Source organism: Nyctereutes procyonoides, unplaced genomic scaffold, assembly GCF_905146905.1.
Source record: "Nyctereutes procyonoides isolate TBG_1078 unplaced genomic scaffold, NYPRO_anot_genome, whole genome shotgun sequence".
Taxonomy (NCBI): Eukaryota; Metazoa; Chordata; class Mammalia; order Carnivora; family Canidae; genus Nyctereutes; species Nyctereutes procyonoides.
The window spans coordinates 11,878,701-11,902,964 of record NW_026575141.1 but is presented as its reverse complement, the minus strand read 5'-3'; the positions used below and the strand labels follow the sequence as shown (position 1 = coordinate 11,902,964).

The 24,264-nt window shown below is 40.7% G+C and overlaps 1 protein-coding gene across 1 annotated transcript; it reads left to right on the top strand.

The window, feature by feature from the left end:
* Positions 1 to 9,597: 9,597 nt before the first annotated feature.
* On the top strand, positions 9,598 to 24,043 carry SRI (sorcin). Its single transcript, XM_055307402.1, has 8 exons — positions 9,598 to 9,716; positions 10,565 to 10,648; positions 12,745 to 12,814; positions 19,500 to 19,543; positions 20,310 to 20,457; positions 20,856 to 20,969; positions 22,210 to 22,268; positions 23,835 to 24,043. The coding sequence occupies exons 1-8, from the start codon at positions 9,666 to 9,668 to the stop codon at positions 23,859 to 23,861; spliced, it is 597 nt and encodes a 198-aa protein (XP_055163377.1). The 5' UTR covers positions 9,598 to 9,665; the 3' UTR covers positions 23,862 to 24,043.
* The last annotated feature ends 221 nt before the right edge of the window (positions 24,044 to 24,264 follow it).

The window sequence follows — 24,264 nt, the reverse complement described above, 5'->3', positions numbered from 1 at the left end:
CAATTATGGACAATCATTTTTACTTACATCACTTTCTTTTTTTTAAGATTTTATTTATTTATTCATGAAAGACACAGATAGAGAAAGGCAGAGCTGCTCAGAGGGAGAAGCAGGCTCCATGCAGGGAGCCTGATGTGGGACTCAAGCCTGAGACCGTGGATAATGCCTTGAGCCAGGGGCAGGTGCTCAACCACTGAGCCACTCAGGCGTCCCTTACATCACTTACTTAAAAGCAAGCAAATATTTTCTAGATGCCTCCCCACACACACACACACATGACTTCCCTTTCAATCTTGCTGCCAGAATTAGGTCACATGTTCAATTTTTTAAAAAATGGTCAAAAAAATACACACAGGCAAAAGACAAAGGTGCCCACTCTCACCACTCCTATTGAATTGACATAGTACTGGAACTATGTACTAGCTAGAGCAATCAGGCAAAAAAAAAAAAAAAAAAAGAAATACAATGTATTAGAATTGGAAAGAGAGAAGTAAAATTGTCTCTATTTGCAGATGACATGAGTTTGCATATGTAAAATCCTAAAGACTCAACCAATAAAACCTGTTAGATCTAAGCAATAAATTCAGTAAAGTTGCATGACACAAAATTAACATGTAAAAATCAATAGCATTTCTATATGCTAACAACAGATTTCTAAATAAATAAATAAATCTATACCATTTGCAATAGCATCAAAAACAATAAAAACTTAGGATAAATTTAACTACAGAGGTGAAAGATGTCTACTGTGAAAATAAAACATTGATGAAAGAAATTGAAGGAGACACAAATGAGAAAGAATCCCATGTTCATGGATTGGAAGAATCAATGCTGTTAAAATGTCAATATTATCAAAATCCATCTATAGATTCAATGCAATCCCTATCAAGATTCCAGTGGCATTTTATTATAGAAGTAGAAAAAAAAATCTCCTAAAATTTATACAGAACCACAAAAGACCCTGAATAGCCAAAGAAATCCTGAGAAAAGAGAACAAAGCAGGAGTTACACTTCCTAATTTCAAGTACACTCTGAAGCTTTAATCATCAAAACAGAATGGTGCTGGTATAAAGCAGACAAATAGACCAATGGAACAGAAATAAACCCAAGCATATGTGAGTCAATTAATATTTGACAAGGGAGGGATTCCTGGGTGGCACAGCAGTTTAGCGCCTGCCTTTGGCTCAGGGCACGATCCTGGAGACCCGGGATCGAATCCCACGTCGGGTTCCCGGTGCATGGAGCCTGCTTCTCCCTCTGCCTATGTCTCTGCCTCTCTCTCTCTCTCTCTATCTGTGACTATCGTAAATAAATAAAAAAAAATTAAAAAAAATATTTGACAAGGGAGCCAAGAACATTCAATGGAGAAAAGATAGTCTGGAACCAGACCCAGATCTTATACTACTCACAAAAATTAATTCAAAATGGGGACGCCTGGGTGGCTCAGTGGTTGAGTGTCAGCTCAGGGCATGATTCCAGGGTCCTGGGATCCAATCCCACACTGAGCTCTCTGTAGGGAGCCTGCTTCTCCCTCTGCCTATGTCTCTGCCTCTCTCTCTCTCTCTCTCTCTCTCTCTCTCTCTCTGTCTCTGTCTCTCATGAATAAATAAATAAAATCTTTTTTAAAAATTAATTCAACATGGATTAAAGACTTATATGTAAAGACTTGATGCCATGAAATTCTTAGAAGAAAATATCAGAATAAAGCTCCTTGACATGGGTCTTGGTAATGAATTTTTGGATATGATACCTAAAACAGAAGCAACACAATAAAAAATAAACAAGTAAGACACAACAAACTAGAAAGCTTCTGTGTGGGAAGTGGGTAGGAAAATCAACAAAAACACAACCTATAGTACAGGTATGGTTCATGACTCATTATCACCTACAGTGTGCCAGGAATGCATTATATACTTTTTATGCAAGCACTAAAACATCAATGATGGAAGCTTTACTATCCCTTGAAAATACTTACATAGTTGCATGATTAATTGAGCTCTTATTCTGGGCAATGAGAGAAAAAGGATATCTTTTATTCCCAAGTGAAGATCCTACTCTTCATCTTTTTTCCCATCAATCTTTTTTTAAAAAAATGAAGATAGTATTTATTGGCTCCTTATGTTAGTATCACAGAATCATTCTTACATTTTTTGAGATATGAGTTCTAAGGCAGAGATCTTTAAATCATGAGGTAACACGCTCAGATTAGAGTTAAAAGAAAGTTGAGACCTTAATCCAGCAAATGTTATTGCTCATTTCTTCCTGATACATTAGACATGGGCTTAGTTCAACTGCAGGAAATGAGGAAACAATAGCAGTTACTGAGCTAGAGTGTTTATTTCACCCTGCATCTGAGCAAAGAAATACCACCTGAATGCTCTACAGAGTACTTTATTCTTTTAATAAAGAATAGTTGACAATGTTCCATCAGTTTCAGGTGTACAACACAGCAATTGGACGGCTCTATACATTATGCTGTGCTCACCACAAGCATAGCTACCATCTGCCACCTTACAACGCTATTACAGTACCATTGATTCTATTCCCTATGCTGTGTGCCTTTTATCCCTGTGACATCTTCATTCTATAACTGAAATCTACACAGTACTTTATATTACATTTTTTTTCCAGGAACAAAGAGAGAGTCCACCTGTCTTTTGTCTTAAAAACAGAATAAAGATGGATTGGGGAGGGTATGCCACAAAAGAACAATAATTTCTCTGATAAACATTATTAGATAACACCACAGCTTTAATCAGAAAAAGTGATATATTTGCATCAGGCTAGGGTCATACCTTCAAGATCTTGGGCCAGTCATTTACAGTTTCCCACCTTTTCCTACCTTCTTCATCTTTTTCACAAAACAGCATGGTTGGAGATGATAGCCCAGGTATCTGTGATTGCAGTGACTTGCCAAAATGACTATGACTATGACTCATATCCTATCTATAAACCTCATATAGCTCTCCCCCTAACCCATGCTATTGCCACTCCCCTCAACCATTGTGGTATGGCTGCCTAATTTCCAGCCTTTTTCTAGCAATACTGTTAAAACAAATAACAGTATTCTAGTTCCCCACACTGCCCATAGCAGTCAGAAATCCTTCTCCTTTAAAAAAAAAATATATATATATATGTATTATTGAGAGCACAAGCAGGGGGTAAGGGCAGAGGGAGCAGGAGAGAGAGAATCCCAAGCAGACTCTGCTGAGCACAGAGCTCAACTCGGGGCTCTCAAAATCATGACATGAACCAAAATCAAGAGTTGGTAGCTCAACAGACTGAGCCACCCTAGTGCCCCAGTAAACCCTCTTCTAACTACACAGCTTGGGTGTTCTGTTGCTGAGTTTCTCTAAACTTGGGAATTGCAATGTCCATATCCAGGACTCTGTAACTTGAGGGTATAAGGATGAGTTCTTATTCCACTGGGGTTTTTATTGGATTCAAAATCAAAGACATAAGGAGCAGATTTGATTTCTCCAGGTTATATTTAGGAAATGAAGGAAATAAGTAAACATCACTCTGACAATCTGTGCAGTTGTGCCCAAGGCTGACACTTATGAAATTTGAAGCGTTTTTCTACCTTTAAAAATTCTTTTCCTACAGTCCCTCCTCTGCCCTAACTCCTCAAGAAGCAGTACAATGAGGAAAAAATTATAAGTTTGGTTGAATATCTTTATGATTTTTCATATTTTAAAACACCAATGCTTCAGAGTTAGGTAGATCAGAGGTCAAAGATGTGGTATGTAACCTTGGGAAAGTTACTTATGCCTCCATTTCCCTGTCTATAAAATGTGGGTAATTGCAACTCCTTTTGAAAGCACTGTTCTTTACATGCAATACCAGAAGGAAGTATCTAGTACAACACTTGGCAAGAACTTCAAAAAGTTGCTTATTTCTCCCTCCATCTTTACCCCTTCCTTTGTAATGACTGTCAAAATCATACAAGTAAATTGCTTGTATTTACTTCTGTTTTTGTGGAGTTCCTATTCAGGATTTTTTCCTAATTTGGGGGAGGATTTGACAATTCTCAGCCTATAAATAAGGGAATCCATGTTACATGAATAAACATTTAAAAGCTGGCTTTGCATATAGTTTTGTCACTGAACAGGCCCTCTAGCTACTACTACATAGAGTGAGACTGACAAGTCAGGGTTTCACAGTGTTCCTTTCAGTACTCTTACTGGATGGACTACAGGGAAGACTCTGAAGAAGCCATTTTATACATCAGATCCTAATCCAGGGAGGTCATTGCTCCTCAGTGTGACTCAGGCACTGCTACCCATAGCTCTATCTTAAAAGCAGCAAATCATTTGCTAAGGTGCTATTCTCCCAGAGCCATAGCCAGAATCCTAGAGGGGTTTTTAGCAGTGGTTTGCAAATTTCTACCCAAGGGCCAAATCTGGCCTACTGCTTTTGCATAACAGGGAGCTAAGAATGGTATGCTCATATTCTAATAGTTGAGTAAAATAAAATGATGTTTCATGATATATGAAAATTACATAAAATTCAAATTTTAGTGTCTGTAAATATATTGCATTGAAACACACCCATTCACTTGTGTATTATCTATGCTTGTTCCCATGCTACCACGACAGAATTGAATAGTTGCTACAGAGATTACATGGCACACAAAGCCTATTATGTTTTTATCTGGCTTTTTACAAAGTTTGCTGTCTGCTAGTATGGAGCACAGACTCCAGAGCCAAGATGGCTTGACAGCATAGCTCAGCTCTGTGTTCCTTCCACTTGGGTAAATTCTCTTATCCATTCTGTTTTCTCAATTGTATAATGAAGATGATAATACCATCTATTTCATGGGATTCTGTGAGGATTAAGTAAATATGTAAAGTGCTTAGAAGAGGGTCTGGTACATATTAAGTTCTATGTTATTATTAGTTGCCACAGTTTTTTTGATAAATGAAAGAAGGAGCAGCTTACCAATTTGTTAGCAATAATTGTAAGAATTTCATCTGCAGCACTCCATTAAATTAATTCTTTAGCAGCAGAGTAGTAGGAAGATGTCTAAAGATGATTGAAATGACAATTAGCATAGTTGCTCATCCATAAAGCTCATTCTGCATACTTACACATATTTTATATGCTATATGCTCTTTCAAACTTGAGTCTTGAGAGAGCTTACACTCAACTTTGAGTTCAGTCCTCCCTATCTATTCTTTATAGTTACCTCTTTCTTTTTAAAAAAATTTTTTTTAAAGATTTATTTATTTATTCATGAGAGACCAGACTGAGAGCGAGAGGCAGAGACATAGGCAGAGGGAGAAGCAGCCTCCTCGCAGGGAGCCCGACACGGAACTCGATCCTGGATCCCAGGATCATGACCTGAGCCAAAGGCAGGCACCCAACCGCTGAGCCACCCACGCATCCTACTTACCTCTTTCTGAAGAAACAGATTTAACAGCTGAGGTCAAGTAACAAGAGAGAGCCCCAAAATAAATCCATGCATATACAAGTAACTGATCTCCTAGGAGAATGCCAAAAATATACAACAGAGAAAGGATGGTCTCTTCAACAAATGGTTTTGGGAAAATCAGATACCCACACACAAAAGAATAAAATTGGACTCTTCTCTTACTCTATACATAAAAATCAACTGAAAATGGATTAAAGACTTAATATAAGACTGAAAAGTATAAAACTTCTAGAAGAAAACATAGGAGAAAGTCTTCATGACATTGTTTTTGGCAATGATTTCATGGCTGTGGCTATGATACCAAAAGCATAAGTAACAAAAACAAAAATAGGACTACATGAACTAAAAAGGTTCTGCAAAAAAAAAAAAAAAAATTAAGATTTATTTATTTATTTATTCATGAGAGACACACACAGAGACAGAGAGAGAAAGAGAGAGAGAGAGAGGCAGAGAGGCAGAGACACAGGCAGAGGGAGAAGCAGGCTCCATGCAGGAAGCCTGATGTGGGACTCGATCTCGGGTCTCCAGGATCACACCCTGGGCTGAAGGCGGCGCTAAACCACTGAGCCACTCGGGCTGCCCTCTGCAAAAAAAATTAATAAAATCAAATAAAAAGCTCCTGCACAGCAAAAGAAACAACAGAATGAAAAGGCAAACCATGGAATGGGAGAAAAAATTGCAAACCATATCCCTGATACGGAGTTAGTCTGCAAAATATATAAGGAACTCCTAGAACCCAACAGCAACAAAACTAATAACCCAATTTTAAAATGGGCTAAAAAAGCCAACAGACACATGAAAAGATGCTCAACATCACTGATCATCAAGGAAATGCAAATCAGGACCAATGAGACATTACCTCACACCTGTTAAGAATGGCTAATGTCAAAAACAGAAGAAACAGTGACACCTGGGTGGCTCAGTTGGTTTAAGTACCCAACCCTTGATTTTTGCTCACGTCATGATCTCAGGGTCATGAGATCGAGCCCTGTGTCAGGCTCCATTCTTAAGATTCTCTCTCTCCCTCTCCCTCTGCCTCTCCTCCCCTACTCGTTCATGTTCTCTCTCAAAACAAAAACATAAACACAAGAAACAAGTGTTAATAAGGATGCGGAGAAAAGAGAACCCTCTTGCACTATTGGCAGGAATGCAAACTGATGCAGCCATTGTGAAAAACGGTATGGAGTTTCCTCAAAAAATCAAAAATATAACTACCATATAATACAGTAATTCCACTACCGGGTATTTATCCGAAGAATACAAAAACACTAATTTGAAAAGATATTTGCACTCCTTTGTTTATTGCAGCATTATTTATGATAGCCAAATTATGGAAGCAACCCAAATGTCCATAGAAGGATGAATGGATAAAGAAGAGGTGAGATATATAGGTGATATAGATATAGATATAGATATAGATACAGATATAGATTTATAGTGGAATATTACTCAGCCATAAAAGAGAGTGAAATATTATCATTTGCAATGACATAGACGAAACTACAGAGTATTATGCCAAGCAGTCAGAGAAAGACAAATACCATATGATTTCACTCATATGTGTAATTTAAGAAACAAAACAAATGAACAAAGGAAAAAAAGAGACAAACCACAAACCAGAGTCTTACTGGTGGCTACCAGAGGGAAGGTAGGTGGGGGATGGCTGAAATAGGTGAAGAAGATTAAGAGTACACTTATCGTGATGAGTACTGAGTAATGCATAGATTGCTGAACACTATATTGTACACCCAACATTAATATAAACTAATTTAACTATACTGGAATTAAAATTAGAAAACATTTAATGGGCTAAAGAATTTAATAAACATTCTCCAAAGGAGATATACATATGGCCAACAAGTACATGAAAAAATGCTCAGCGTTTTTAATTATCAGGAAATGCAAATCAAAACCACACTGAGATATCACCTCACACCTGTCCAGGTGACTATTATCAAAAAAATAAAATAAAAAACCAAACAGACAATAAGTGTTGGTAAGTATGTGGAAGAATTATAATTCTAGCACTTTGCTGGTAGAAATGCAAAATTGTGCAGCCACCATGGAAAATGGTATAAAGGTTCCTCAATTAAGTTAAATTTAAATTTGAAATAAAACTACCATATGATCCAGCACTCCAACTTCTGATCATATACGCAAAAGAATAGAAAATGAGATCTCAAAGAGCTATTTACTCCAGCCATGTTCATTGGAGCATTAATCACCATAACCAAGATGCCAAAGTGACCCAAATGTCCATCTAAGGATAAATGGATTAAAAATGTGACCTACTCTTACAATGGAATTTTATCCAGATTTATGAAGGAAATCTTGCGATATGCTGCAACATGGATAAATTTCAAGGACATTACGCCAAGTGAAATAAGCCAATCACAAAAAGACAAATACCTGGTTATTGTAATCATACGAGGTATCTGAAGTAATCAAGCTCATAGAAACAGAAAGCAGAATACTGGTTGCTAGGGGCTGGAGGAAGGAGTAAATGGGGAGTGGCTGTTCAAGGGGTATAGATTTTGTCAGGCAAGATGAAAAATCTTAGAGACCCTGCGGTACCACACTGTGCATGCAGTTAACAATACTGTATCGTACTCTTAAAAATTGGTTGAGAGGGTAGACAGATCTCACGTGCATTGTTCTTACGTACATACATACATACATACATACATAGAAAAAAAAACCCACAGAGGTCAAAGGACTCATAAAATGTCTAATCTATCTTGATAATCGCTTTGGTATTTGAAAACAATAGTCTACTTCCTAAATCAAATATAAAACAGGTAATCCAGTGCAGCCCCAGGGGTCCAGCGGTTTAGCGCCGCCTTCAGCCCAGGGCCTGATCCTGGAGACCAGGGATCTAGTCCCACATCGGGCTCCCTGCATGGAGCCTGCTTCTCCCTCTGCCAGTGTCTCTGTCTCTCTCTGTGTCTCTCATGAATAAATAAAATCTTAAAAAGAAAAAAAGAAAAAAAGGTAATCTATAGTTTATTTGATATGTAGCAACGTGGATTATTAAAATTGTTCTGACAGGTCAGGACTTTCACTTTTGGAGTCTGATTATCCAAAAAGGGGACTTGGAAGGAAGAGAAAAACAATGACCCCAGTGGGAACACAGCCCGGGAACTTGGAGGGGAGGAACCCCGTCTACCATGCTGAGCAAGCACATCACCACACTCTGCAGGTGATCCAGTATTTGTTAAATGTTGATGACGCTCAGTTTTTCCGTGCAATCGCCATAGCAAATACCCTGAATGTTGCTCATGAATGCATTGCTTTTTTTCCCTCTTTTTTTAATGAATGCATTTCTTAAAACGATAGAATTCAGGGGGGAAAAAATTCTTTAGGACTGACATTACATGAGACGAAACCAAACGAAACTCTGCCACCTGAATTGCTCACATCGGGCTGTTCAACCAGGTGAGAAAGGAAAACGTATGCAGAGAACCATTTTCCGAATCTACCTCCGGGACGAGTTCTAACCTCTCGCCTTCCGATTTACCAGCACACTCCTAGCTGTAAAGTTTCCTCGTATAAAAAAGTAGCTGAGCAATTTTTTGGAAAGAGTGATCGTATCGCCTGAATCATGGAGATAATTCAAACAACTCCCTTCCCAAGAGCCTGGGCGGGGAGGCCCTGCCAGGGAGTGGCCTCTGTCCTCCCTGGGTGTCACCCGCAGCTGAACCAGGGCCGGACTGGGTGCCCTCGCGGTGAACTGTGCAACCGCAAGCCGAATGCTCTTTCGCACACAGTTCCTGAAGCTTTTTCCTGTTTTCCGAGGGCGTTTCCACGTTTTGCTCTTTCCGCGTCCCGCTCTCTCCCAGGCGCCAGCGCGGGGAGCCCGGGAGGCCCGACTGCCGGAGCCGTCCGAAAGGCTCCGGAGCGTCAGAAGGGAGCGAGCGGGGAGAAGCCAAGCCTCCCCGGGCGCCGCCCTGGCGTTGGGACGTGCCATTCGTTGCGCGGGGGGGAAGGCCGCGGGGGAGCGCCGCGCCGCGGGCCCCGGGCAGTCGCGGGGCGGGGCGGGCGCCCGCGGGGCCGGGACAGCGCGGGGGGCGGGGGGCGGGGGCGGGGGGCGGGCGGGGCCGGGACAGCGCGGGGGGCGGGGGGCGGGGGGCGGCCGGGGCGCGCGTCCCCCGCCGCCCGGGTGGTGCGCTCCGGGGGCGGCCCCGGCGGGAGGGAGGCGGCGCGGCGGCGCGGCGGCGGCGCAGTCTGCACCATGGCGTACCCGGGGCACCCTGGCGCCGGCGGCGGGTACTACCCGGGCGGGGTAAGTGGAGCCCGCGCGGACTTGCAGTCGGGGCGCGACCCCGGGGCCCGGTGGACGCCAGAGGCCGCCCTGGGCCGCTCCGCGGGGCGGCTGCCTCGCCGCAGGCCCTTGCCCCTCGGCCCCGTCCTCAGGCTCCCTCCTTCCCCCCGCCTCTTCGCCTGCGGGCGGCCGCGTGGGGGCCGAGGCGCGGGGGGGTGATGGCCCGGGAAGCCCCGCACGCCCCCTCCCCGGCGCCTGGGGTGCGCGGCGCGTAACGGTGCGACTTGGGTGTCGGCTTCCTCCCCCTCCCGGTTTCTTCCCCTGAGCGCAAACAGCCATTTTAATCTCGAACGGTCCGCAGAGCCACCTCCCCTCTTTGAAAGCAAGTGAGAGATTTTTAAAAAGTCGGGGAACGCCCTGGCGGAGGGAGGCGTCCGCTCGTGGCGCCGGGGACGCGCGTCGTGCGGCCCCACGGCCCAACCCAGCCCCCGAAGCCTGGGCTGCACCTGCCCCGGAACGCTGTGAAAGAAAGAAGGAGAACACTTCGCGCCCCGCGCTGAAGTTGCCCGTCTCGGTCGCGTTTCATCAGCGACCTGCAGGCCGGTGGGGCGTTTTAGAGCTGCTTCCCTTAGGCGGATGGCACGATCCGGACAACTCCTTGTGGTCCCAGCTGCCGGTGTGTGAATTCTGGTGGGGTGAGAACGGAGGAAAGGGGTGGAATGGTTGCAGGTAAAGCGTGCCCGGTGCTGGGGAGGCGAACCATCCCTGTGGAGGGCGGGCAGTTGCCTGCCTTTGCACAAAAGCGTTCAGTGGTGAAAGAATAAAACTGGATTCAGCGGAATGATGCTTTTGTGTTTATTGTTTTACAGTATGGAGGGGCCCCCGGAGGACCTGCGTTTCCCGGACAAACTCAGGATCCGCTCTATGGTTACTTTGCTGCTGTAGCTGGACAGGTTAGCCTTTCCCCTTAATATTCAGGAATTGTCAGCGTCTGCCTCTGTATTAGCCATGGTTAGAGTGGGATGGAAAAAAGAACTTTCCTCTGGAAAAGAATCCCTTTGCTTCTGTAAAAGAGAAAAAGAGAGAAGGAAATGGATAGCTACTTGTTTCTGAATATTCAGAACAAATAGGACAAAGTGTTACCTGTATTTATGTTAGTTCAATTCAAACTAAACATGTGATTGAATTAGGGTCAGATTAAACAGGAATAGGGGGTTATAAATATATTGTGAAGATCTGTGAAGTAGAAAGATGTAATTAGGACAATGAATTGATTGTCAGGGTCCATGGTGGTTTCCAGAGGAGAAATTCTAGATCTGACGACCACAAGCCCTTGTTTGTACAGCTTAAAGACACATACCGGTAATTATGAAGTCAGATTCTAATGAACACTTTTTTGGGTTGAATTCGATTGTTAATCAGTTACCCTCTAAGAAATAGGTTCTTGTGTTAGACTACCAGCTTCAAAATAAGAAAGTTATTACTGCCTTATTGTGAGGAAGTTAATCTTGTGAGCAGTTTGGTTTCTCTTTAAGGCTGATGGCTATTCTAGGTCAGCTCTTCCATGTCCTTAAAAGGTGTTGTGGCCTGTTGACCGAGAGAGACCCAAGTGTTAGCTCCTGGAGACCTTTCACTTCTCTTGGTTGAGCTGTAGGACGGGGTGGTGTACGTTGAGGGAGGACACATCCCTACTTCACCAGGATACTGTGTACAGTAAATACACTGCTGGTATAACCCAGACATGTCCAGAAGGGATGTTTAGTCTTAGAAATTCGATTTTGCTTTGTTTTGATCAAAAACAAGAAATGACATAATCTTCATGTGAAGATGCTATCAAATGTTATGGGATAAAAAACCCAAGGCCGCCTTTCAGAACAGCATTCTGAGAAATATAGTTGAAGAAATTGAGTGGAAAATTGTGTCTAAAACTGAAAGAGCTTCCCTTGAAGTATCTGCTTAATCTGTTAGTGATCTGTATCTTTGAAACCACAAGACAGGGCAAAGCTCAAGACTTGAGTTCTTAGATTGCCTATCCTTCCAGTCCTGTAAGTGACCCCACCTGCTTACCTTGCAGCGGCCCTGGCCTACAGCAGCATATCCATTGTCTTTCACATTATTGTTCCTGCTCCTTGGTTAGAATTTATGATACACCTGGACTTGAGGCTTGGGGTATTTTATTTTTTAAATCCCTAAAAGTAACATCTGTCTATTTCTGAACTTGATCAACCCACCAATAGGCACCAGGAACCTTTATCTTCCAGATGAAATTGTGATTCTGGAAAACCATTATGCCTCATCAGAAGCCTAGGTGATCAGGAAGGCTTCTCTTTGTTTCATCCAAGCATTTTATTTATGGATATCAGGTGTGTGCCCTGTTCTGCACTCCCACCAACCCCCAAAAGCTAGAAAGAGGAGTAAGACTTTTAAGCAACTATATAAATAATTTTAAGTGCTTAATGGGCAGTTTCCCCGCCGAGGCTAAAAGAAAAGTAGTCCAAGACAGAGACTAGTTTTATTCATACATTTAGAAATACTAGGCATCAGCGGAAGAAACTGAATTCCCCTCAGTGTTTTATTTAAAAAAAGGAATCTTGTACCTGAAAATTTAATGCCAAATCTAATTGAGGGATTTAGAGGAAATGATGAAAAGATACTGGTAATACTAAAGTATAGATGTGAGCAGCTTTCCGACTTTGTAAATTCTTATGTAATAATTATTTAAAATAGAGTCTGAAATTGAATGCTGACTTTATTTTAGGTATCAAGAAATGCATTTTTTGTTTGCGTCCCTAATTATGCATTTGTGGAAGAGAACTTAATTTGTTTTTCTTTCATCATTAAATTATTTTTGAAAGTGGAATGGGGAAAGGAATGCCTGTTTTTGGAAGGTATTCCATTTTAAAGTGTCATGCATGAAAATGCTCATTTTCTTTATCATTATTGCTGAAATAATACACTGTGAAAGTGAACAAAGAACTAAAAGGTACCAATCACTATTGTAATTCCTCTTCCTAATTTATTTTTTTTTTTATTTTTTATTTTTCAAAAGGATGGGCAAATAGATGCTGATGAATTGCAGAGATGCCTGACACAGTCAGGCATTGCTGGAGGATACAAACGTGAGTTGACAGTCCCAAAGTTTCTCTAGAAGTACTCTTGTGTTTCATATTTTAACTGTTATTTATGATATAGCCTTCAAGGACACTGGGCTTTTCTGACTTAGCAAAAATTGGACTTTCCAAAGCTAATTTTAGTTATTACAAAATGTTAATTTGAAAATAGTTGTTGGGGATCCCTGGGTGGCTCAGCGATTTAGCGCTTGCCTTTGGCCCAGGGTGCGATCCTGGAGTCCCGGGATCGAGTCCGGCATCGGGCTCCCAGCATGGAGCCTGCTTCTCCCTCCTCCTGTGTCTCTGCCCCTCTCTCTCTCTCTCTCTGTCTATCATGAATGAATGAATGAATGAATGAATGAATGAATAAATTTATATAAATAAAATATAAATATAAATATAAATATATATATATATATATGTATATGTATGTATGTATATATAAATAGTTGTTAATCATTCTACACTACCTGCCTGCCAGTTGATTGGGTCTTTTGGATTTGGATTCGAAGCAATGAGCCAGTCTGTGTGGCCTCCTTCACAGTAGGGTGCTGAAATGAAATCCGCCAGGTCAGGTGTCATCAATGACAGGAACTAACATTTACGACTATTTGCCAAAAGTCGACTCTGTCCTGAGCCTGATGGCACTTAGGGTCTGGGGTGGCTGGTCCTGTACAGCTGGTCCCTGAGTGACATGTCCTGCACTCCTGGTTCTGAGTGGCTGATCCTGTCCACCTTCCCCACAGTAGCTGAGCCCCACTCTCATCCCCAGGGAGCCACTTCTGCACTCCTATTTCCTGAGTATGGTGCTGGCAACATGAATCCTTGCCATGACATCCCCCAGGTCTGTCTTCATTTCTCATTTCACTTCAGAGAATGTGTGCGGGCTAAGTTGGAAGTGCCCTTCCTTATTTCTAAACTCTTTGCACTAGTCTTCCTCCACCTTGCTTCCTCAGTTCCTCAAAGACTGGATCTTCTGCCTTAAAATTCAGTGCTTACGCCACATTCCTGCCTTTTGAAAGAGCTCTTTGTCAAGGGCTGCAGATAAGGAAGTATTGCAGAAGTGCTGCATCCCAACGGTGCTTCTCATCATCCCATGCACTATACCATATGCTTCTTTTCAGATCAGAGCTTGACCATGACAAATACTCAAAGTAGAGAATAGTGTCTTGACTTGCTGATATTGCCAGTGGTTAACTGAGACAGAACATCAAATCAAAGCCTTAGCTGTTGGTCGACTGTGTATTAAAATGCCCAAACTAGAAGTCACACCTGAAGATTTATAATGGCATCTTTTAGCTGTTCGACGTGGCATATTTACTAGATGGCTCTCTTTTTAAACTATTTGCACATCTAATTACCCTTTCTTTTATGTGACTTCAGATCCCATTAATATTTCCTAGTTGGAGAAATATGAAAGAGGAACCTTTTACATTTGTCATTTAATCTGGTTCTTTACAAAAGAAACACTTTCTAGATAGGGGATTTTTTTTTCCTGTTGTAGGAAATACATTTAAATTATTAATTGTTAACCTCAAGCAGTTGGGGCTAGTGAACAAAGAAGGTTTAATAGCAGGGTTTGTGAAAGTGAGCTATGTCCCAACATAAACTATTATTCTGTACCCTTTTGGTAGAAGACGTGTGGCAGGTTTTAAGATCTGACTAAGAAATGAATTTATGTCCTTGGAGAATAGTCCTTTGAAACATTTCATATGAGAAAATCATGTTTAGCAATGGCCTTAGATCATTGAGTTATGGGGAAGATATTTCCTGAGTCATCAGAACCATATGATTGAATTTATTTCCTTACTGTCATCTGGTTGTGGAGGCAGTAAGGAACCACAAAACCATCCTTCTTGTGAGGTGTCAGAGTGAGTTTTATAATACAGAAATTATACAGCCATTGAGGGGTGTGTGTGTGTGTGTGTAAGGTTTTGTTTATTCATGTAAGACACAGAGAAAGAGAGAGGCAGAGACATAGGCAAAGGGAGAAGCAGGCTCCATGCAGGAAGCCTGATGTGGGACTTGATTCTGAGACTCTGGGATCATGCCCCAAGCCAAAGGCAGATGCTCAACTGTTGAGCCACCTAGGTGTCCCACCATTGGTGTTTTTTAAACCCAGCTTCCAAACCAAAGAGCACACGTGGTGGGGGAGCAGTGCAGAGGGATATTCCAACCCAGTACTTACAAGCATCTTCTCCAGTTTAAAAGAAGCAGTCATACCAGAGGTGGAGTTGATAAGAGAAGTTGCTCTAGTCTATAAGCTAGTAATTCAGCTTTTTTTTTCCCCTTAAGTGTAGTTGTTACTCTGTGGTAAAGTTGAGAGAAACAACTGAAGGTAGGGTTTTCCTGCTAGGTCCATTACATTGTGGATTTCTACTGGAAGAAAAGATGTCTAAAGCATTCCAGTAGAATGAACAGGAGAAGGGAGAGAGTAAAGTAAAATTATAGCTAAGGTTCCTTTGAAATTATTTAAAATATAATTAGCATTAATAAAAGCTATTTCTGGGGAAAAATTGAAATTAAAATTGAGCCAGAATTTTCCCTTTCCAAACTTGTTAGACATCAGTGTTCTAGTTCATTAGAACTGTCTGAAAATGTGAATTTTCTGTTCATTCACTTTTGTTCACTGCACATCTCATTCCCTCTTTTAAATCCTTCTAACAAAAGATGACCAGATTTCTGGGCTTCCTGACATACAACTGTAACCTGTCACTCTCTTCCCCTAAAATTCTTAGTAGCTCCCTAGTGCCTATAAAGCAAAAGCTAAACAGCTTAGTAGTAATTCAAGATCTTCTACTGCAGCCTCATCAACCATACATACTCCCATTCCCTTTGCTTGACCTGTCCTGCTTCTCTTTGGTTATTCTGGTCCCTAGCTCTACTTGGCTGTCACCAGATGTCCCCCATCTTTCCTATCATTCAAGGCTTGACTTAAATGCTCCTTCCTCTGTGAAGTCTTTCTTACTAGGAAGGAGCCTTTCACTTCTCAATACTTCTGATACTGCTTGGTGTCTCCATTATGGTTCCCCATTCTCTGCCTTGATTAGAGTTGTATGCACACATGACTTCTCTCTTCCTTAGACCATCAGCTAGAGCAGGATCCAGTTTTGCATTTGTATTTCCAGTATTCTTGGTATCCTGGGCCCTGCACATAATGAGTACCTAGTAGGCATTTATTGAATTAACAAGTATGGAAGATTGTCTAAAATGGGAAAAAGCATAGCCCTCTACCCTTACTGGTATTTTGACTATGATTTGTCTTCAGGGATTATACATTACTTTTAAGTATTGGTAAAAATTAGATTTTATTTAAAAAAAAAAACACAAAAACAAACAACAAAAAACTATCCTTAAAAAAAAAAAACAAACCCCAACTATGCTTAGACTGGTTGAGAGGAGTAACAGCTTTCTACATAGGGATGAGAAGTTCCATTCAGTCAGTCATATCACCAGCACATTTTAATGGATGCCCACCATGTGCAAGCGGCAAGGATATGCACCCACAAACAGTGCCTGTGGGACATTGTGGAAGGCGCTGGGATAAGTGAAATATAGAGGCTGTGGGATCACTTAGGAGAGGCACACAACCCAGAAAGTGGTCAGGAAGGTTTTCTTTGCAGAATCGATACTTAAACTGAGGAGAAATGAAAGTCAAGTAGAAATGAGGCAGACCTAGAAGCAAGTGGGATAGGGCAGGGCAGTTGTGTTCCAGGCAAATAGAGCAGCATATACTAAAGACTCAGGAGAGAGAGCATGTGCTTGTGCAGTCAAGGAACTGAGAGAAATTCACCGTGAAGATAGAATATGGAGGTTAAATGAAGAGCCAGGAAACTAGCTGGATTGTGAAAATACAGGTGTGACTTCAGATGCCACTTGGGTGCTTGGACTTCATGCTAACAGCAGTGGAACATCTGTACTGGGACATCTTATATAGAAAAGCACATACTATCCTGGATATAGGATAAAGACCAACCAAATTGGGGGGGCATGGATATGGGAAACGTGGAGAGTCAGGGATACCTGTTAAGTGGCCATTGGAATCATACAGGTGACAGAAATACTAATTAAACCAAGGAAATGACTGTGGGCTGGAAATGGATGGGTCCTAAAGCCATTTAGAAGGTGATTGAATATCAGTGGACAAGGAATTTGGGACACTCCCAGGTTTCTGGCTCCTGTGACTAAGTAGATGGTGGTGACATTCATAGCACTGGGATAGAGGGAAGGTGTTTGCTTCACGGCCCCTCAAAATCCTTGATTTAAGTCAAACACAGGTGTGTCTGTGTCATGACTGTCAGGCCTTCTCGAGCACTGGTTCTTAAACTTTAGCTGCCTCAGCATCACTGGATTGCTGAGTTCTGTCCTAGAATTTTTCATTCAAAAGGTCTGAGGTGAGACCTGAGAATTTGCATCACTAACAAGTTTCCAGATGATGGTGGTCCAGACCGACCAGCTGTTTTTATGTGAATATAAATCACCTGGGGATAGTATTAAAATATAGATTCTGATTTTGTTGGTGTAGGTTAAAGGCTGAGATTCTGTAGTTTTGAAAGCTCCCAGATGATGTTAATGTGGTTGGCCCAGGGATCACACTCAGAGAACAGTGGCCTCAACCTTGGCTATTCACTGGAATCATTGAGAAACTTTAAAAAAAAAATAGTCATGCTTGGGTTCCATGCTCAGGTATTCTGATTTAATTGTTCTGTGTAGATGATGACTATACCTAATACTGTTTTGTATACTTGAAAGTAGCTAAGAGAGTCGATCTTAAAAGTTTTCATCACACATATGAAAAAGTTAATCATGTGAGGTGATGGATATGTTAACTTACCTAATTGTAGTTATCATTTTGCAGTATATACATATGCCAGATCTTTATATTGTATACGTTAAATTTACCGAATGTTATTTGTCAACGACATCTCAGTAGAGCTGAAAAATTATTCTGTGGCTCAGCCCCGATAGCAGGATCTTTTAAACCTTCTGGGTGATTCTGATACACATCTAGAGTTCTCCCCCTAGCTTAGAGAGACTTCATACCTCCACACAATTGAAAAGCTAGAATGAAGAATCAACTAGCTCTTTCTCAAAAGTGTGGGAAAGTGTTGCTTCCAGTCACCTCAAGAGCTGTATCTGTGGATTGGATGGAGTCTGAAGGGCCAAAGTAGGAATAGTCCCCCACCTTTTATTTCAAGTTCCAGGATATACCAAACATAGGAATCTGTTAAAAGTGGAAAACAATTTGAACTGTTTGGAGACATTACAGTATGAAGAATTAGCTCACATATGTTTTAAATTCAGTTTGCTTGGAGATAAAAACAAAGCTAGTAAGAGCTGTAAAAATGTTATTTCTGTGTGCCTCTCAATACACTTGCAGAGTTTATGCCAGCTTTGCCCATGTGACCCTGTCACTTCTGCCTTCTAGCCTTACATTCCTTGTGCCTATGTTTTCCAGTCATTGATATCCATGAACACAATGTAAGGTACAAGGAATTCTTTATTCGTAACCTGCTAATGCTTAGGTAGTTCATCAGTAGGCCCATTAACCAACAGGTAAGTTCTAGTTTGGTTTTCTAAGTGAGGTATAGAAATGCCCTCAGAATATGCTCTAGCTGTATGTAAACTCAAGAGGCTTCTGAAGAGTGGCCATCCCTGAATGGGTCATTGTATCTTACTCTACAATGCTCTTACTAAACACAGACCTGGCAAGCATAGTTAGCAGTTCCATATATAAACTTACTGTATATGAAACCTGGTCATAGGCTATTTCAGGTAGGAGGTTACCATTCAGTGTGTGATATTAAAGGGGAAAGAAAGAAACTAATGAAATAGAATTAGCAAAATCAGCTGTTTATAGTCTGCTAGGTATAGGAACAAAGCAACCCTCTCTTCCTACTCATCATGGTGAATTGAGCTCACTATATTATAGTTTCAAAGGCATGAAAATTATAGACCTTTAAAAAGATTATTACATAGAAAGTGTTATACCTATCCAAGAACAGAGGTAATTATGCAGTGAACTTGTGTGCACCTGTCACCCAGTTTCAGTAATTATCAATGTGTTGCCATTGCTACTTAGTTCATCTGTAATTCTGTCCATTTTCTTTTGAAGCAAATTCCATATATCTTACAACATTCATTTCACCTAGAAATAACTTAAGTGTTTACTTTTCTAAAAGATAAGGACATTCTCCCCTCAATTTCAAAACCATTATCATACCTAAAAATATTAATACTTTTTAAATATTAATACTTTTTTTAAAAAGTGCAATACTTTTTAAAGATTTAAAGTTGTTAAAATCAAGTTTGTGTTCATTTTTTTGTTTTTAAGATTTTATTTGAGAGAAAGAGCATGAGAGTGGGTGAGGGGCAGAGGGAGAAGCAGACTCCCCACTGAGCAGGGAGACCGACATGGAGCTCAATCCCAGAACTCCAGGACTATGACCTGAGCTGAAGTCAAACACCCAACTGACTGAGCCACCCAGGCACCTCTCAAGTTTGGGTTCTACAAGGAATCCCCACTACCTGGAAAAAAATCTGCTTCAAAGCTCCATGTACTTTAGTTCTACATAAATTAAGTAGTATATAAGAGTACCTAAATAGTCACTTTCCTAATTAATTTGAATGTATGCAATGTAATGTGAATTTTTGAAACTGTATTAATATGTATGTACTTTCTTTGATTTAACAGCTTTTAACCTGGAGACTTGTCGGCTTATGGTTTCAATGCTGGATGTATCCTTTGATTGCTGCTGGAAGGTTTTTTCCTGACTGCCCCTCCCCCAAAAATTTTCTCCTAAAAGAATTCATCTAAGAATTAATACCCAGTAAATATAAGGTAACAAAGGACCACAAAGTTCTTGAAATCATTAGCTTTTAACATGTAATTTGGTGCAAAAAGGGAAGAGAGTTTAGTAAATATAGTGTTGGTTATTCAGGAATTCAAGGAAGCATCTGAAGAGAACAAGTATAGAAATCAGGGTGAAATCAGGGTTTATCGTTGCTTTATCGTTGTTTGCCCCACGTGATTCACACCTGACCTTCACACTGTGGAATTTCTCACATCACAGTTATCAGACTCACTTTAGCCTGTACTGATCCTGCAGTGCCTTCCATCCCACCTCATTTTCCAAAAGTGAAAGCCCCAGGTCTGGAAGGGCCTGCCAGGGGAATGCCTGGACCCCAGCAGCAGTGCCGAGGGCACTCAGAAAGTGCAGTCGGGTTCCGGTAAGCAGACCCCTTTCCACATGTGGCCCACAGTGCCCACTTTACTCCCTTGTAATCACATCTCATAGGTGATCTGTACTCTGAGGTTTTTCACCATAGGCTCTTTTCATTATATGGTTAGAGTATCCTTTCATTGTATCACATCAAGAGGGACTTGTAACATTTTTAACCTTTTTAGCAGAAAGAATGTTAAACTCCCTTACCCTTGAGCTTTGGCTTAATCATTAGAAAATGTTGCCAAATAAAGGTGCTCTAATCCTTAATTACGGTTCAGAGAGATATGTCAGGCACAATGGGTTTCAATGAATTTAAAGAACTCTGGGCTGTGCTGAATGGCTGGAGACAACACTTCATCAGTTTTGACAGTGATCGGAGTGGAACAGTGGATCCTCAAGAACTGCAGAAGGCCCTGACCACAATGGGTGTGTATGGCTGACTCCAGCCACCGCAGACATCATTCTCCTTTCATTTCCAAAACCAAGTGTTACAGACTCCTAACTCTGGGAAATGAACTAGGGGTGGTAGAAAGGGAGGTGGGCAGGGGGTGGGGGTGACTGGGTGATGCGCACTGAGGGGGGCACTTGGATGAGCACTGGGTATTATTCTATATGTTGGCAAATTGAACACCAATAAAAAATAAATTTATAAAAAAAAGGCAGTTTCTGTTTTCTAGAAGTAGTATATGTTCATAATGAAGTACATAATACATATGTAATTCCTAGTGTATATTCATAGTTAAAAATGAGTACTCCCAGACTGAAAAAATTGTGATGACTTTTAATGATCTTTTTCTTACACTTTACCTTTTTTCATTCCTCAGGTTTTCGTTTGAGTCCCCAGGCTGTGAATTCAATTGCAAAACGATACAGCACCAATGGCAAGATCACCTTTGATGACTACATCGCCTGCTGTGTCAAACTGCGAGCCCTGACAGGTGCGTTCTTTGAGGTGGTGTTCACCAGGGTGTTTGTAAAGTGTTTCTGAACTTCTGTTGCCCACAATCTTCCCCCCCCCCCAACCTCAGTGGCTTTTTAAACACTGCTAGTAAACATATCTAGCAGAATAACTATTTTTTTCAGAAATCCTTTCAGATTAGTGGTAAACTGCTTTTAAAATAATCTTAACTAGGGGCGCCTGGGTGGCTCAGTGATTGAGCATCTGCCTTTAGCTCAGGGCGTGATTCCCGAGACCCGGGATCAAGTCCCATATCAGGCTCCTTGCGTGGAGCCTGCTTCTCCCTCTGCCTATGTCTCTGCCTCTTTCTGTCCCTCATGAATAAATAAATAAAATCCTTAAAAAAAAAAATCTTAACTAAATTTCACAAAAATGTTCCAAAACATGATCAGCTAATTTGTGCATTTTTTATCAGCATATGAGCGGTACTCTGTGATTCCTCCCTAGAATATAAAATATTTGAAGAGAGTGAAATTACTCATTAGCTCTCTCTCCTAATTCCTCCTGTTAGAAAGTAGTTTAAAGCGGTGGTCATCTGTTTCAAATGTATGGACTGCTTAGATGAGGTTATATCAGTAATCTCTACTTTTTTATTTCCTTTGTTCTTTTTCTTTTTTCTGTATATTTTTCTATTTTTCTTGTTCCATTCCTCTCTTTAGTTTCTCTCTTTTTTTTTTGTGAGGCTTGAACTCAGGACCCTGAGATCAAGGCCTGAGCTGACATCAAAAATCAGATACTTAATTGACTGAGCCACCTAGGCACCCCAGTCTTTACTCTCTTTAATACCTGGGTTTGTAATTTTTTTTGCATCCTAATAAAAATATGAGGCCAGGTTTTTTTTTTTTTTTTTTTTAATTAAAGTAAATCCTTTTCAATAGCACAGAGCTCAGAGGGGTGGAATATTTTTTATAGCCCATTTGCCATATTAGGAACTCCATCCATCCATTTTCCTAAACACTATTTGTGTTATTAAGAAGTTTGTAGTTTGGAGGCATGTGTGATGGAACAGTATCATCTGTTATTTCTGCATTGTATTACTCTTTTGTATATTAAATCTATCCACATTATTATAGTTGGCTTCTTTACTGTGGGCTTTTGTTTATGTTGGCTGGTTTTACAACTCAAATACTACTGCAGTTTGAACCCAATGCCAAAATAATTTACTGTTGTGATGTCAGATGTTTAAAAATAACCATAGATTTTACTGTGGTGTTTTATAGACAGCTTTCGAAGACGGGATACTGCTCAGCAAGGTGTTGTGAATTTCCCATATGATGATGTAAGTCACTAAATTCGGAACTGAAAAGATGAATAAGATGTACGCCAGTTGGGCATCCCTTGTGAAGTTAGCCATGAAGAGCATCTTAAGGATGCTGAGTAATCAAGGATTAAATGATTAGGAGTTACCATTCAGAATTTATTACTTTCATTTATTACTAGTCTTACTCATATAGTTCACTTTGACTTTCATTAAAAGACTTGGTTCGGAGCCCAGCTGGTCCCACTTACTGGCTGGGTCACAGAGATAGGTTTCATCATTGCTCTGAGAATATTTGAGGAGAGAAAGTAGTAATGCCTCCTTCTTTGGGCTATTGGGAGATGTCAATCAGAAATGTCCTTGGAAAACACCATTCAGATGTTGTGTCTGTTTCTGCCTTCATTGAACAAGTATCTCTGTCACCGAGAAGTAAATTTAACAGCTCAAAACTGTACTTAACACACCTATGTTGTTCATTGAGGACATAAGGCACAGATTTCATTTGTTTAAAACAATGCATTTACTAACCACACTGGAGGAGGTAGGACAATGCCAAAGACTCAGTGGGAATGCAGTCACATGCCATCTTGGATGACATTAGTTGGATATACATAACAAAGCTAGGGAAATGTTTCATAGTGTTTCTATTTTTGCTCAGCCTTGGATGTAAAAAACTCACTTTCAGAATGGAAATCACTGTGATAATGATGATTACAAACTACAAGGATGACATTTTCAGTTTGGCATCTGCCACAGTTCTGATAATTTAAAAAGATTTGTGTGTAAATTTGTTTATTCCTTCTGCTTGAAGGTGTTTTCATTATCGTGCATTAGTTTCTCAGGTGATGGCCCTGTCACTGTTTCCAGAGATGGAGAGGCAGCCTATGGAGTGGAATGTGCCTCCAACGGGCCCCCTAAGAGATTTTAAATATCTTGATCCTGGGTTCCCCCTTCCCTGAAAGGAATAGTCAGCTTGGCTTTGTAGCAGTGCTGCAGGCATTAGCAGTACATAGTGCCTCCCTGGCGTCAGAAGAATGAAAAAATTGGTAGAAAATAGAGCCTATTGGTGTTTATAGTCAAGCAGACATTTCACAGTGAATATTGATGTTTCTAATACCGGGTTTCTGAATTGCTGAGGAAAGGTCCCATATTCTGTCTCTGGTCATATATAAAGTTGCAAACTAGGATTTATTTTAGCGAAGCAGATTTTAAGGGAGTAAACTGTTGAAGGTGCTCTGTGAGTGGTGGGATCACACTGTAGTTTGGAGGCATCTGTGTGATGGAACAGTATCATCTGTTATTTCTGAGTAGGAACCTTTTACCATGGCCATTTGTAGAGTCTGGGATAACTGGAATTTAAATAATTCTTTATCCATTGAAGTAAAATCTCTTTGTAAGAAGAGATATCCACTGGATTTTATACTAGACTGCTTCCCCTACAAAATGAACCCTTCCATCCATATACTCTTATTTTAGAACGGGATCATTCTCAATCCTTAATTCAAATTAGAAAAATAAAATGTAAGCAGTCTAAAAATCAGCTGTTGTTGCAGTGTTTGCAGGATCATGTGGATTTTTCTCTTTCAGTTCATCCAGTGTGTCATGAGCGTTTAAACCAAGAAGCCGTATGAACACAACCAACAGCATTCCGATTGGAGTTCTCTCTTGCTCTTACTCTTTGCCTTCAGCCACTGTGTGTAAACTTGCAGCGCTGCTTTTCCTTATTAGCTGTCATAAAGATTTATTACTTTATGTACAAAGTTTTTAGCGTTGATAATAAATTCGTTGGAATTTTACGAATATAAAATCAGGTCTCTTACCCCATTTATAACTTCCTAAAGCCATTGTCAGTGATGCTTTATTTTCTCACTAAACCTTTTATGTAAATTTTGGTGTACAAAATGTTTAAATCACTAGCCCAAATTTTTCACTGTAAGATTCTTAAAAACCTTTTCATTAGACCACAGCTCGTCTTTCCTAGAGGAGCTTTTACATGGTAGTAAAAGCTTTATGTTTC